This window comes from Calonectris borealis, chromosome W, assembly GCF_964195595.1.
Source record: "Calonectris borealis chromosome W, bCalBor7.hap1.2, whole genome shotgun sequence".
Taxonomy (NCBI): Eukaryota; Metazoa; Chordata; class Aves; order Procellariiformes; family Procellariidae; genus Calonectris; species Calonectris borealis.
Window position 1 is genome coordinate 42614097 of NC_134351.1, and position 15020 is coordinate 42629116.

Here is a 15020-nt window from a genome sequence, read left to right on the forward strand (position 1 = left end):
CCAAAGAGCATGGCATTGAGTGGGTCTATCACATCCCCTACCATGCACCAGCCTCCAGAAAAATTGAACGATACAACGGGCTATTAAAGACAACACTGAGGGCAATGGGCGGTGGGACATTCAAGCACTGGGACACACATTTAGCAAAGGCCACCTGGTTAGTCAACACTAGGGGATCTGTCACTCGAGCTGGCCCTGCCCAATCAAGACTCTTACGTACTGTAGAGGGGGATAAAGTCCCTGTCGTGCACATAAGAAATATGCTGGGGAAGACAGTCTGGGTTACTCCTGCCTCTGGCAAGGGAAAACCCATCCGTGGGATTGCTTTTGCTCAGGGACCTGGGTGCACTTGGTGGGTGATGAGAAAGGATGGGGAAGTCCGGTGTGTACCTCAAGGGGATTTAATTGTGGGTGAAAATAGCCAATGAACTGAATTGTATGATGTTAGTTATTACATAGTACTGTATGTCATCACTTCTATGGTTACCATATGCCATATTAACAGTATTATAGTAAGAATCACCCAGATTAATGTAGGATGAACTCCGATGAAACTGAGCAAGGTGCAACGATGATAGAACCGGACGAGCGCCCAGAACTGGCCTCCGCATGCAAGAGCCCAACACCACACACCATCTCTCCTTCCCTGCAAGACTGTTATGACAGGTGGAACCCGAAGTCATGGACTAAATGAACTCAACGGACGTTTTAGAGGGATGGCCCATGGACTAAGGGAATGATATCCCTGTGTGCGTATATATCAAAAGGCAGGAAAAGTAGTGGTGACTAATTGGAATGTATGGGAAAATGTGAGACCTGGGCATGATGTAGATGGTATAGAATAAGGGGTGGATTTTGTCCTGGTTCCGGCTGGGACAGGGTTAACTTTCTTCCCAGTAGCTTGGGGGGTGTACTGTGTTTTGGGTTCGGTGTGAAAGGAGCGTTGATGGCCCATTGATGCTTTGGTTGTTGCTGGGTGATGCTTGCACCAGGAGTGGGGAGCACAGCCGGGGTGGTTGACCCAGCTGGCCAATGGGGTATTCTATATCATGTGACATCATGCTCAGTATAAAAACCAGGTGTGTGGGGGGGCTCGCCCCCGTTCGTGACACGCGGTCGGCGGTCGCTGAGTAGTTGCATTGTGCATCGCCTGCTTTGTGTATTCTGTTATTGTTGTTGTTCTCATTGTTATTATTACTGTTCTACTTAGTTTTATTTCAATTATTAAACTGTTTTTATCTCAACCCGGGAGCTTTCCTACTTGTGCCTTCCCGATTCTCTCCCCCATCCCACCGGCGGGGGGGTGATCGAGCGGCTGCATGGAGTTTATTTTTGCTGGCTGGGGTTAAACCACGACACCATTCCTGAACTACCCCAGCAGTAAAGTGGCTACCGTTATCTGATTGGATCAACTGGGGTTTAGGTAGGTAACTAAACCATAGCTTCAACCCTTTCACTGTATTGTCCCCAGTTGCTCTCGCGACGGCCTCAGCCTGGGTAAGTCCCGACACCACTTCCACCCCGACAAGAACATATTGCTTCCCGCCTGACTTCTTAAAAGGTACTGTGTAATCAATTTGCCAAGTCTCCCAGAGTCCCTTCCTGTTCCGTAAGTGGAGAGGGGGTTCTTGCAAGGGATGCCTTTCTAATAGAGTATGGCACTGACTACAAGCAGAAATGACCGTATTACATAGTTCCCGAGTAACAGGCCAACCCCTGCCACTGGCTTCTTTGAAAAGGTCTTTAACTCCTGAATGACCACATTTCATGTGTAACCACTCTAACAGGTGTTCCCACTTTTCTTCTTCAGCTTCTGCTGCCATTGTAGCTAAGCGGGTTAGCAAGTCTACTTGATTATTCCAAATGTGGGCTGGGTGATTCCCCTTTTGGTGTGCAGCTACCCATCCCACCAAGTCAGTCCTCTGTTTAGCAACATTTAAGATTTCCTTCCATTTTTCTCTTTGCCATATGGGTACCCAGTTAACTTCCCACTGATTTTGTTCCCAGAAGGGGAGCCACTCAGTACATCCTTTAAATACAGCATATGAATCCGTATAAATAAATACCGGTTCTCTGTTCTCAGCCTCTCTTTCTATCACACTCCAAACTGCTATCAACTCCCCTACTTGAGCACTTCCCTCGCCGTCTGTTACAATTCGGTCCCCTGAACCAACATGTAGGGCTTCCGCTCGGTATTTCCACATCTTTCCCTCCCTTTTAGAGGACGCGTCGGTGAACCATACGTTCCTTAGATGACGTTCAAATGGAGGGGCAGGTTTTATGTAAGAAGGAGGAGGTTCTTGGACTGACTGATTATCGGGCGGTTCTTATATTTGGAGTGTTTTGGGTGCTCCCTCTTCTATCTGACATGTGCGGCAATAGTGATCTAGCTGCGCATACCATTTCCTTACTGTTTCTCACTGTGCAACTCCTACAGGAGGTGGGGTTCCAGCTAGTATTGGTTTCAAGACCTTAAAGGGTCCTCTTAAGATGATTGATTGTTGCCATATGATTTTTTCAGCTTCCTGTAGAGCTAGGTTAACCACAAAGAGGCCCTTTTCCCAAATCGAATAACGTTTTTCTGCATCTTTAAAGCTTTGCAAATGAAACCCAATAGGGCAAGTCGGGCCTTCAGGTCCCCGTTGCCACATGTGTATTGATAGCCCGTGAGTTGCAAAACCCCATTCAATATGGAGCGGGTCTGTTGGGTATATGGGCCCTAAGGCCTGGTATACTCCAGCCTCAAAAATTAACAACTTCAAGGCTTCTTCATGGATGGGGGTCCAATCCCAAGAGACCCTTTTGCGTGTTAGATTGTATAGAGGTCGGGTTATGATGGAGAAGTCTGGAATATGTTTTCTCCAAAATACCAACAGGCCTAAGGCGTGTTGGAGTTCCTTCTTGTTCCCAGACGTTCCCACTTGTTCAAGGGCAATCAAGGTTTCGGGGGGAATACACACTGTCCCACCCTTCCACCAGATACCCAGGAACTTTACTTCTGAGGATGGGAGCTGTACCTTCTCTGCCAGGATCTGAAGTTCTAAATTCTCTAGGTGAGTGATTATTTTTGGTTGGGTCTGTCCTACTACGCTGGTATCAGGGCGTATCATCAATATATTGGTATACCTTAACTCCCTTTTCAGAGGTGATCCTGGCAAGCTCCTGTGCCAGTGCGTAGTGGGCGATAGTCGGTGAGTGGCGGTATCCCTGAGGAAGATGTGTAAAAGTAAATTGCACCCCTTCCCAGGTAAAAGCAAAGCGATCTCTGTCTGCCTCCTGCAAAGGAACCATAAAAAACATGTCTTTCACGTCAATGGTGGCTAAGATCTGGTGGGTTTGTTCCTGTATGGTTGCAATCAGCTCGGCCATGTTAGGCACTGCAGCTGTTAAAGGATCTGTATTGGCATTCAGGTGCTGATAATCAATTGTTAATTGCCACTTTCTGTTTCGTTTGCGGACTGGCCACACCAGAGAGTTATAAGGTGAGTGAGTTGGGATAATTATCCCCTGTCCCTGTAACTCAGTTATTACAGGGGTAATTCCCTCCCTTGCTCCTAATGGCAAGGCGTAGGGTTTCACATTGACTATCTTTGAAGGAGGAAGTGCAGGCGCCGACTGTAAAAGTCTTATCGAAGCCACAGGGAGTCCGAACTTCCATTCCCTTCCTTTTGAGTCTACCCATGCTCTCCCCTTCAATAAATCAAGTCCTAAAATGTTTGTTGGTAAGGTCCCTAGGATCATAACGGCCTCTGTTGCGGCTTCATCCCCAGGCAACCAACACTTAACTCAAGCCGTGGGTTGCGGTTTTGAGTTTCCAAAGGCATCTGTTACCCAAATTTATTTCCTATCAGCAATTATGCCAATGTGATTAGCTTCATCTGCTCACAGGGCTGACATCTGTGCTCCAGTATCTACTAAAAAAGTGACTGGAGTCTTAAAGGGGCCCAGGGGAAACGTAATCAACAGGTCCCCTTTGTCATTTTCTGTGAGCCTTCTCAAATAGATCCACAGTCCATCCCCTGGCTCACTTCTTGGGGACTGCGGAGGTGGTTTCCTGGCTTGGGGACACTTAAATCAATCAACTCAGTCTCCCGGGGAGCAGATGGGGTTATAGTTCTGGGTTCTTGGGATAAGAGAGAGATATCCTTGGGGTTTGAGGGGGATGGGGTCCCCTTTATTTTGTCCCAGCCTTTCACCAAACTTTCCAAGTTGGGGGTGGGTAACCCGTCCATCACCTCTCAGGGAATCCCCTTTGAGATGCCCTCTGCCCATAGTATATATCTTTTATTATCGGGAGGTTGCGTCGGCCTCGCCGGGGGCGGGTTGGGAATTGTGCGAGGGCTTAGCTTATATTCCCCCATTCCCTTCCATCCTTTTAAGATCTGCTTTGGATTTTGTCTCTCCCTGACCAGTGAATCCCATTCGTCTCCCATAATTAATCAACTCCTGTGCTACTTCTCCCCATGTCATCTCTGGGGGACCCCCCCTTCTCTGGGGTCGGGGCGTTCTCAAACGATCTTGTAATTGCACTGCATATAATTTCAAAGCATCGGGTAATCCCCTTATAAGAGGCTGCAACCTGTCGGGATCTGCCGCATATTGCATGGGAGAGGGCTATTGCGGGACCAATAATCGGTCATGCATCAATTGGAGACACGCAATTTTTTGTACACTTTCTAAAATATGACCCGCCGTAGGCACTTTAATCAAGAAAGGATCTCCCCTTTCCATAGGGTCCAATCCACCTGTCCAATATGCTACTCTTTGGGTCAGGGACCAGGGTTCTCTATCGTCATTTGTGGTTATAAAAACTCCCGGTCCCCAATACCCTCTTGCCTCATCCTCACTCAGTAAGATACGGTCACCCCCGGTAAGAGATACTCTCCATACATATTCAGTTTCCATTTCTCGGAGTCCTCGGGAATATTTGGTCTGTCCTGGCAGCAAGTTAATTCAGGCAATTAGTGCAATGAACTGGAGAGAACTTAGAAGTAGAATGTGACACTGCTTCATTGACTGATGCATTCAGTTTTGTCTTATCTGCAAGTTACCTGGCATACCCCTTGTGATGTATCTGTGGATCTTACTATTCATACTGTTTTCAAATGCAAATATTTTTTCTGATTTTTATAAGATGAATAGTAGTTGTAGAATAACTAAGTAAATTCTATCAAATATTTACAAAAGGTAACCTTAGAATACAAGAGTATCATGTTGATCAAGTAGGAACAAATATTGTTTGATTGCTGTCTAGTTAAATGTGCTTTTTTTTTTGAGAAGCATTTATTTTATTTGCAGTTGAGAATAGAGTTCATCCGTTAGTACTGGTTGTTAAGAAGTGGGCGAGTTATTATGACATAAATGATGCCAGTCCTGGTACTTTAAGCAGCTATAGTCTTGTGTTGATGGTTTTGTGCTGTTTAAAGAGTAAGGTTTTTTTTCTTGTTGAAACCATCCCTTTTAAGTTCATATTTGTGTAGTTTTCCTCTTTAATTAAAATTAAACACTTGGCAGGAGTTATCTTCTACACAGAAAAATCTGAAAATAAAGTGCTTTTACTCCATTTCCTTAGTGCTGCATTTTTATTTAACAAGTGGACCTCTTCTCTGGAGGTAGTTACCTGCTTTAAAAAGAAAGAAAAAAAAAATCTACGTACCTGCAGGACACTGTGTAACTATAAAATAAATTCAAGCTCTAGTTAACAAAATTTTTCCTTTTAACAAAGGGAAAAACCTAAAATAAATAATAATAAAAAACAAACAAAAAACCCAAACAAAAAACAACAAAAACACCCAAATCACTGAAATTGTTATGTTTATTTGGGACCCTCCAAGAAAATTCAAAGGGACAACAAATGCTGTGGGGTCATTTTTCCGTGTTCTGATGAGTGAAGGACTGAACATCGGGGGACATGTATATGCAAGAATGCACTACCATGTGGTTAGATTTTTTCACTGATTACTGTCTTCTGTAAGGTTACTGATGTCGAAGACCATTAGAAGTTAGGATATTTGACTGCCAGTGGCAGTATCTTTTCTTGTGACTTCAATATATTGAAACATTGAACATCTGTATGGAGCTGGAGAGCTTTACCTGAGAAACTAAGGATCCCTGTTGAGAATTCAAGCAAGCCATGCAGTCCAGAAATGTTCTTGAGGAATAGATTGAAATGAGCTTATCCCCCTATTACTTTCTTTCATTAAAAGAAATCCATGTTTGTGATTTTTGAAGTTTGCAATTCTTGCTTAAGACTTAAGGAATCATTTAAGAAATCATTTAGCTCAGTATGAGTATCTTGATTGTTTATTGGGAGATAAGTGGCTTCAGAAACGAAGGCAAAGAACCCCTGAAGTGTACATCTTGTGGAGTAACATGCCTGTAGAAGTATTTTCTTAATTCCTGTCAGTTCATATATAGACTTGTGTATCTTGCTGCTTGTATTCATTCTATATCTTTGTTTTATTTTTTTTGCAATGTGCTGATTGTTCTTGTTCATGTTATTTTAATGACAACTGGTTCTTAACATTTTATGATTATATCTGTGGACAAATTGGGTATGCTCTCACTTTAGACTTTTCCCTTTTGTCAGTTTGTGTAGGTTTTAATTTTTTTAATCAGATAGAAAGATCAATGTTTAGTTCCTCTGACAGCTTGTTTGGCCTGGAATGTAGATACTTGTTGTAGAGTGGGTAGCCAACTATTTATTAGTTTCAAGATCGCACTACACCCACTCTGTACTAGGGTGGAAAGCTTTTTATGATAGTTGACTCCAGCTGGTGGCTTGCTTTCAGCTGAACAGTATCTGTAGCAGAGGTCCTAGGAGGATGTTTTGTCCGTTTGGGATCCAGTTGGCTGGGTTACTTCTGAATTCTTTGATGCTCATACTGTGTGCTTATTGCTAATGTACCAATCATGAGGATAGTAGGACATAAGCTAGTCTACCCAGTGATTATGTTGTCTTCTCTACACCTACTATGGTGAAATTCCATAGATTCCTTTGTTTCTGTGGAAAGTAAAGAAAATGTGGCCAAGTCTGTTGTCACAGCACTGAAACCATACTGTAGGTGACTGAGTACTTCAATATTGATCCTTAACGAAAAAAAACAAAACAACCAAACAAAAATTGTTGATTTAGTGTGGTGGTGCATTCATACTCCCCCTTTCTTCCCTGGGCTACTTGTTGATCTGGGCCGCTTGTTGATCTCAGAAATTTCCATGAAACCTCGGCCTTGGTGTATTGAAGTCTGGCAGTTGAGCGCTCCTTGACTGTATCAGAAACTCTGCATAGCTGAGGCTGGGAACATCCTCCTACTGTCTGGACCGGGTGTCCAGTAGAACACCACCGAAACCTTGAGAATTCTTTAGTAATTACCACCTGGGACTGTGGCCAGGATGGAAATTTACGGATGACTACAGCCAACCATCTTGCGAACCTATAAATGGTGGTCCTAAGTGAGACCCTTTGAGCTCTCCTGGACCGCAGCGGCTGCACCCAGCATCTCCCTCTGAGTGGGACGCCTCTCAGAGCATGCGATCTTTCAGGCCTACGATATTCGGAGGACCGCTGGGTCCTGGGTGAGTCCCCTTCAAAGCTCAACCCTTTCGCCCATTGAGAGGGAATGCCTAGACATTCGACGTGAATATTTCTTCACTGAAATTGAGGGGAATTTTTAACAGGTACCTTCTGTATATTTTTTTATATATACATATGTTTCTCTGTGTGTGTGAACTAATAGTAAGCATAATCTGTAATTAAGTTGTGATTGTAGTAGACTTACTAACTCACTTCGCAAATATTGAATTAGTTAATGATTAAGCGTTACTAAAGTTTGTTAATGATTAGTCGATAATTAAGTGTTGCTAAATTGTGAATGAAACCTAGACTGTCCCTGAAATATAAACCCTTAGATGATTTTCCTTTATATGTTTCACCCATGTAATAAGTAATAGAGTGAACCTTGCCATCTAATTCTGTTAGGTCGCACCTTTATAAATCTCTATTAAAATTACTTTCTGCTAATTTCTTTGACGATGATTCTTTAAGCGGCCTCTAAACCACTCATTCGCGACATTTGGAGGAGATGAAATGACAAGCAACTTAAAAATAAAAAGACCAAAGTGATTATTAGATACAAGATTGAAAATGTTGGGAGCAACTGGATGCTATGCAAAGGTGAAGCACAAGCAGGAGAGGAGAAAAAGTATCTTTACGTGGTCTAGCAATGAGTGACCATCTCAACAGTGACTTGATAAGCATTTGATAGTGTCACATTTTTAATGGAAAAGGGCCTTTTCACTTTGAAAATAGATTTGGAGAATAAATTTCCGTGTATCACAGTAACTCTAGAGACTTGTATTGGGTGCTGTGTGCAGTCATGAATAGCCAATTACTGAGCTGTGCATAAAAGTAATGCACAAAAGGGAAGAGAGTAGGAGTTACAAGTATAAATGTGTAAGCTTGCCACAATGTTAACAACCCTGCAAACATGAGGGCATTTGCTGTAGTCATCTGTGGTAGCTGCCACAGCTGTCTGGGGAAGGAAAAAAGTTCAAATAATTCCTTTCATGCAAAAATGTGTGATCAGTCAGCTGCCTGGGAAGGATCAGCAGTCTGCAGGCCAAAGAGGAGCTATTACCAGTGCTTCATCAGTCTTTTCTGCTAAAAAAGGCTGAAGTGTGGCTCTGGACATGTATCTAGCACCAGCTGTTTAGATTCTGATGTTTTACTCATGCAGATTTTAACTTTTTTCACTTCTGCTACTGAAAGCAGCTTGTGTCCTAGTCATAGAATTTTCTAATAGGGCTTTTGTTGATGTTACTGGGGGCGGGGGGAGCTTTCTTTAGCAGTTAATAGTGTCCCTGTCTTCACTAGACAAATTTCTTTCCTTTATTAATCCATTTCCATATTCTCATACTTGTGTGGAAGTCTTTGAATCTAAGGTTAGTGTGTCTTGAGTTTATTTTGTAGATACATCAATTTCTTGTGCATGAACTTTCCTCCAGGTAACAGGTCCAACTATCTTGTACAGTAGGAAAAGGAAAACTCGTGTGGCAAATGCTAGTAGTAAGGGGTAACTTTTCCCCTTAACTCCATCCTCCTAGTATATTATGCAGACCCAGATGAAATAAATTGATTGCTCATATTGCTCAGATTTTGTTGCCTTTTCTTTCATTATGGTAGAGAATTGGAAAATATCCAAGACCTTGTAGAAATAAGATGCTCTTTCATATTTCTAAACACCCACAAACAAAATAAAATTATTATTAAAGCAGCCATGATCATATTCTTAGCAGTCTTGCTAGTTAATATAGTATACTCTTTGAAGATATCCCAAGCATGTTCTGAGAATTCTGCTGTTCTGATTCTTAGTCCCTGTGGAAAAAGGATTCTGTAACATCTCTTACCCTATGAGACCTTGTCTGAAGGGTGAATTAAGTCCCAAGTCGAAGTCCTGTGTGCTGAACTTAATTATTGTTCTCCCTGGTGAATGATGTAGACCAATTGTTTAAAAAGACATGCTGAAGACATGATGTTGAAGCTTTAGTATGAGGAGTGCTCTAACAGTTCTGTAGCTGCTCTAAGGCTTGAGTAGGATGTGAATACTTTAGGATTTTTTTCTGTCTATCTATGGCACCATCTAACCTGGGAGAGAAGGGTTTTTTTCCCTGTTACTTGTATTGTGCAATATCCATGACTTTCATAAGTTACAGACATTAATGATACTAACAAACACAAAATAAACTAAACAATTGTATGACCTTTATAACCTGTTTGCCATTCAGTAGACCAGTGTTGTGGTTTAACCCGGCAGGCAGCCAAACACCACACAGCTGTTCGCTCACTCCCCCCACCCCTCAGTGGGATGGGGAAGAGAATCGGGAAAAAAAAAGTAAAATTTGTGGATTGAGATAAAGACAGTTTAATAGAACAGAAAAAAAAAGGATAATAATAATAATAGAATATACAAAGTGAGTGATGCACAATGGAATTGCTCACCACCTGCTGACCGATAATCAAGTAGCGATCGCTACTTCCTGGACCACGCCTCTTATTTATATACTGAGCATGACGTCACATGGTATGGAATACCCCGTTGGCCAGCTGGGCCAGCTGTCCCAGCTATGCTCCCTCCCAGCCTCTGAAAAGTCCTTGACTAGCAGGGTACTTAGCAACAACTAAAACATCAGTGTGTTATCAACATTCTTCTCATACTAAATCCAAAACACATCACTAGGAAGAAATTTAACCCTATCCCAGCCGAAACCAGGGCAACCAGCTAACAGCGTTACACTCTATTTATGTGTATTATGGGGATTTTGCTAGCAATTGCTGCTGAGTGTGTTGGGTGTTACTTTTATCTTTAGGTTACTTTTGGAGACTTGGTATGTAATACTTTGCAGCTGAAGAATGTGTACTTATGCAGTATCTGGAGACTTCCTGTGCTGTGATAGAATCATATTATATTAGATGTAGGGAAAAAAAATGAATGAAGCTTTGATTTTCCTTTAGGGAATCTAGATGAGTTTCTTATAGCCATGAATTAACATGAATTTTAAAAGTCAAGTCATATGCAGCTGCTGTAGAATTTTTCATGTCTTCTACAAATAGCAGTATCTTAGTAACAGCTGCTTCCCTTAGCTGAATTAATTCCTTATACTACTATATACAAGATATAGTAATAGAAAGATTTGTGGAATAACTTCTTTTACAAAATACATGAAAGTGAAGGTCTTAAATGTTTCTAAGATGGAATTTCAGTCCAACCCTTTGGTGTAGTTGATAAGATATTGTTACCTGTGAATTACATGAATCACAGCAACTTTAAACTTTTTTTTTTATAGCCCTTCCTGAACCCATCCTTCCATCCCTCCAAAAAAATTACCCAGTAAGTGTTTCTTATGAATTTACTACACCATATATGTGTATGAAGCTGCTTATCTAAAATATGTGAATTCTTAAATATCTCTAATGGGTTAAGTTAAACACAGTCTGTAAGCCTGGTCATTGATAACCTTTTTCACACTTATGTTTAGTGTATTTGCTGCTTTTGATCATTTCTTTATTGAAAACAGTTTGTTATATATGAGAAGATTTCACACACAGTTGGAAATGAGTGCTAATGAGAGCTGCTGACCTAATTCTCTCTATGCTGGCCTGAAAATATCCCTGTCATCTGTAACTTTCTGATTCTTATTTCTTAATATGTTAAGTAGTATTGTTTCTATCCAGCTGTGGTGTTTCATAATTCCATACCTCCCTACAGCTGTTGAGTTGCTTGATATTTCTGGGTGCAGAGTGTGAATGATATATGTTTTACTAAGGAGACTTTTGAGACCTCACAAAATTGGGCTTCAGTCCAACAAGAAAACGCCTTTTGGGGACTTTGCTGTTATGTCCAGATCATACTCTGAGTTCCAGAGAACTCTGTAAATTGGTATGCTTTGATCCTCTGCAGAATTAGGACTGCAATTCGTGAGCCTTAATCTAAGGAAGATTACCTAGAAATAACAGCAACCCTCTTAAATATTTGTCTGGGGACAAAAGAGCTATTGCTGAATAGTTCTATGCTATAGCTAATTTAGAGAAATACCTCATTCCTTCTTCCTTACCTTTCCTTTCATGTGTCACTTCTTAAATTTTTTCTTTATTCATAGTTGCTATAGTTTGATGTTCCTGTCTGTGTTTTTACTGTTGCTGATAATTGTGCTGAGGTAGTAGTATCAGAAAGCCATTCTTTCTTTTGGATATACTTCCTATAATGCTGAAATGGGGATATTTGATGACACTGTACATCAGGGAGAAAATACTGTGGTGTCAGCCATCTTGGGTAATTAGAATAATCAAGATGCAGAAGAAAGCTTTGAGCTACAGTAAACTCTTTTATTTCTATTTTGTAACCCTGCTTAGGTATACCTGTGCTAAATTTTTATGGTCTTTATTTTTTCTCTGATTTTTTTTTTTTTTTACTGTACTGTGTACCTTCTAATCTTTTCATTGTTAGTGCTTAAAAGCATTTGAAGCTGTTTTTCATTTCTTGTACACCTAGCTTTATCTGGTGGGTTTTTTAAAATTACTAAATTTGCTAATTATATCTGCTTAAAGCTCGTATGCTGTAGTATTTTAAGTTTTGTGTAGCATGTAATTTAAAGAAAACAACTGTAAGAATTGGTAATTTTGACTTTGTAATAATAATTCAAACATTTATATTTGTAGTGTTTGAACTGTGTAAATGCCTTCAGAGTACTATACAAATATTAATGATTTAAATTATTAAAGCAAAAGTGTACAATATCATAAGCTGAAAAATCTGACATTTGTACTAAATGCAAGGTTTCATCTTGTGTCCTGTGAAAGTGGTAAATCACTTGCAGGTTCCTGTGTTTCTAGAACACTGCTGTAGGAATAGCATTTTTTACCCTGTTTCAACATAGATTTCTTTGTTGGTTATCTTGCCTTTGGAGTATGGACAAATATTCTAGGATTACTAATAAAATAAAAAGAATATTTTATACATGCTTACTATAAGACCAAAGTAAAACTATGGATCAGGATACTAAAAAAAAAAATAATGCTAGAAATTTGCAAATATATTTTTAGTCTACTGTCTCCATTAGGAATATAATTAAGTGTTTAAAATGTGCTGTGAAAGTTACAATTTCTGAATACTGATACTGCAAAGAAATTTAAAATGAAAATGAGAAATACACCAAAACAATTCTGGTCTTGTAGCTTGCAGTAATAACTACAAAGCATGGGCAAATGTCAGTACCCAAAGAAACCATATATTTTTCTTGTGGTTGTAGCTAGTCAAAGCTGTGTCTCTGTTCTAATACTACACATAAACGCTGCTTCTCCCCTTCTGAAACAAACCACCCTACTTACAGTCTGTTGGGGTTTCTTTTTAAAATCAAACTTGCAGCTCTTTCTTTTCTTATTTGAAAATACTTCTGTGCTTTGAAGGAAACTCCTTGTTTTAAATTGTAGGTGCTGTGTAAAAGAGACATGCTTACCTTGAGCAAGAAACAAAAGGCAGATTCTGTGACTTGGTATATCCCTACTGCAGATGTGAAGGGTGAGAAGTCCTGGAAAGCCACCAGATCTGACCACCTGTGCATTCTGTTGCCATGGGGGAGTCTCTAGCTGGCACGGAGCTGATGTTTTGCAACTGCTAGTTTAGAGAGAGTGTTGGAGCATATCAGATGTGGGGTTGGATTCTGGGGCTTCCTGGCCCCCCCAGCCAGATGGGGTAGATGAGAGTAGCCCACAAAATGTGTTGATCAGTTCTGAAGCTTATATAGAACTCGCCTCTGAGTCATGACTTTCACAGATAAGCTCTGGAGAACCTGTGGTGGCTTAGGCCACTACTGCTTCTGGTTGTTTTGCCTGTGTATTTGCCAGAGGTGAACATTGCTGCAACTGGTAGTCAGAAGGGAACATGTGCCTCAGTCTCCAGTGTTCCAGAGCAGCCTGGTATATTAGCTTAAATCCAGATGGAGCTGGGTCTCCACTAGTGCTCTGGATTGTGAACTTTATGGACTCTAGCATGAGCACGTTTTTGTTTCTGCTTCCTCAGCTTCATGAGCAGCAGTCATATCTTACAAAGGGATGGGGCAGAAGATGGGATGGTGCTTACTGTAGCTACTTCATGTATGGGAGTCAGTCCTTGGACAGACACAATTATTTGCTTCGCCCTTTGAGTTGCACTTGTTTAAAATATAAACATTAATTAAATGTTCATTTGTAAGATTGGAGAAGGGTATTTTATGCGTGTGACTATAGATACCTATTAAAAATGGCAAGATACTATGCTGATGTTACCACTGTAAAATTTTTTGAAGGAAGAATCTTGTACAGTCAGAGTTAGTCATTATACATCAAGATATTCAAATGTAAAGATTTTTTTGGATGTATGCTTGTGTTCCTTTCCAGTGTGTAAGGTGGAATGAGAATATGCATAAGCATTATGTAGCTTGAATATAAAGCATGTTGCTGAACGCTAGTGTTTCTTTGAGAAATCAGCCAACCAAAGTAAAGATTAGAGATCTAGCAAAAAAAAAAAAACCACAACAAAACACACCACAAACCAAAAACAAAACAAAACAAAAAACCCAAAAAAAGATTTTGGGGTCCCTTTTCCTGGGGTATTTTGAAATAATGGATAGCTCATTTATATTTGTTTCTCAATCAGATCCTGAATTTCTTTTCCATTTCTTCAGATGGCATGAGGCAAAGACACAGCAAGCAAATTGGGGACTAGTTTTAAAAGAAGCTGAATTTCTTGCCTTCTAGAGCAAGTTAAGAATGGAAAACTTACAGGAAGGCCTACTTGAAACTAAGCTAGTTTGAAGGATGCTTTGTAATTCTGTTTTATTACCAACCTCCCTTATGTGCAGAATTGTGGTGGGTTGACCTTGGCTGGCTGCCAGGTGCTCACCAAGCTGCTCTATCACTCCCCTCCTCAGCAGGATGGGGGGGGGAGAGAGAAAATAAGATGGAAAAAAACCTCATGGGTCAAGATAAAGGCAGTTTAATAAAGCAAAAGCAAAGGCCGTGCATGGAAGCAAAGGAAAACAAAAGATTTATTCTCTACTTCCCATCAGCAGGCGTTGTCCAGCCACTTCCTGGGATGTAGGGCTTCAGTATGCATACCGGTTGCTCATAATAACGATGTCATAATAACATCATAATAACGAACGCTCCCCCCCTTAGCTTTTATTGCTGAGCAGATGTCGTGTGGTATGGAATATCCCTTTGGTCAGTTTGGGCCAGCTGTCCTGGCTACGTCCCCTCCCAAGATCTTGCCCACCCCCAGCCTACTGAGTGAGTGGGGGTAGGGGGGGAATGTTGGAGAGACAGCCTTGATGCTGTGGGAGCACTGCTCAGCAGTAGCCAAAACACTGGTGTGTTATCAACACCTTTCTAGCTACCAATACAAAGCACAGCACTATGAGGGCTGCTATGGGGAAAATTAACTCCATCTCAGCCAGACCCAACACAAGAATCTATAATCTGTACCTTG

The 15020-nt window shown here is 41.0% G+C and overlaps 1 protein-coding gene across 1 annotated transcript in view; it reads left to right on the forward strand.

The window, feature by feature from the left end:
• Window positions 1-15020, forward strand: part of LOC142075040 (poly(A) RNA polymerase GLD2-like) — a 57601-nt gene that overhangs the window by 14543 nt on the left and 28038 nt on the right. The window contains 2 exon segments of the mRNA XM_075136036.1: window positions 5299-5427; window positions 10843-10886. Of these exon segments, the coding sequence (XP_074992137.1) occupies window positions 5299-5427; window positions 10843-10886 (173 nt within the window).